Source organism: Aplysia californica, unplaced genomic scaffold (genome assembly GCF_000002075.1).
Source record: "Aplysia californica isolate F4 #8 unplaced genomic scaffold, AplCal3.0 scaffold01621, whole genome shotgun sequence".
Lineage (NCBI taxonomy): Eukaryota > Metazoa > Mollusca > Gastropoda > Aplysiida > Aplysiidae > Aplysia > Aplysia californica.
The window spans coordinates 43,340-44,470 of record NW_004798891.1 but is presented as its reverse complement, the minus strand read 5'-3'; the positions used below and the strand labels follow the sequence as shown (position 1 = coordinate 44,470).

The window sequence follows — 1,131 nt, the reverse complement described above, 5'->3', positions numbered from 1 at the left end:
GGAGGAGGAGGAGGAGGAGGAGGAGGAGGAGGAGAGGGAGGAGGAAGGAGAGGAAGAGCGACAGCAAAAGCAGCAACAGGAGGAGGAGGGAGATGAGGAGCAGAAGGAGGAGGACAGGAAGGAGGAGGGGAAAGAAGAAGAGGGGGAGTAACGAAAAAAGAGTTGGAGGAGGAGAGAGCGAGAGAGCCATTACACAGACAATAATAATCCCTCTCACTAAACATTTCCTCTCAGGTGTGACGGTGGACACAAGTAACCTGTCTTTCAGCGACTTCATGCTCCCCCTGGCCTATGCTATCATCGCCTTAGGTGTCCTCATGGGAGCTCTTTCGCTACTGGGCTGTATTGGCGGCTGTTATACCATCAAGATCGTGCTTGTTGTGGTGGGTAAACTTACATAACTCCAATACTACAGGATGATTAAAAAAGAATGAACCGATTTTTATGACGCATTGCTTCAATTCTCGAGCATCGTTATGGAATGAATTAGTGAACATTTGAAAGAGCTGTTATCTAAACTTTGAATATAAAAAGAATGGACCGATTTTATAATCTCATTGCTTCAGTTCTCAAGTATCCTTATTTGATCATTTGAAAGAGGAGTTATACTGAAACGCGTCTGGGATGAAATCTCCTATCAGTACCAGATGAAATCTCCTATCGCATTGATATTGCCTGTGCTGCTGCTAGTAGTCACATTGAACAATCGGAAGGCAGGAAATAAAAGTTGATTGTGAGTGCATTACTTGTGACTTAGCTTTTTTACTTATTGAAATGTTGCTAAATGAAATCGGTTCTTTCTTTTTTTTAAAAACCACACTGCATTTTACATAATAGGAAGCTCAGCTCAGCGTTTAGAGGTCTGGGAGTATTTTTTAAAGTTGGAAGAGAGAAGCAATTTGAAGTGACAATTGTCAAGTACCGTTTCAGAGGGGTAAGGCAAGGAGACTGGCAGATGAAGTGGAGGGGCCCTTTTCTAACGCAGACAGTGCGCTGTTGTCTTCTGTTGTTTGTGTTCGTTGTTGCTGTGAATGTTGTTGTTGTTTGTGTTTGGAAGGAGACAGACAGACAGACAGGCAGACAGACAGACAGGCAGACAGACAGACAGACAGACAGACAGACAGACAGACG

General features: G+C 43.9%; 1 protein-coding gene across 1 annotated transcript in view; it reads left to right on the top strand.

The window, feature by feature from the left end:
* Window positions 1-1,131, top strand: part of LOC101851557 (tetraspanin-9) — a gene marked incomplete at its 5' end in the record, with an annotated part of 11,452 nt that overhangs the window by 1,436 nt on the left and 8,885 nt on the right. Inside the window, 1 exon segment of the mRNA XM_013090885.2 lies at window positions 235-383. Within this exon segment, the coding sequence (XP_012946339.1) occupies window positions 235-383 (149 nt within the window).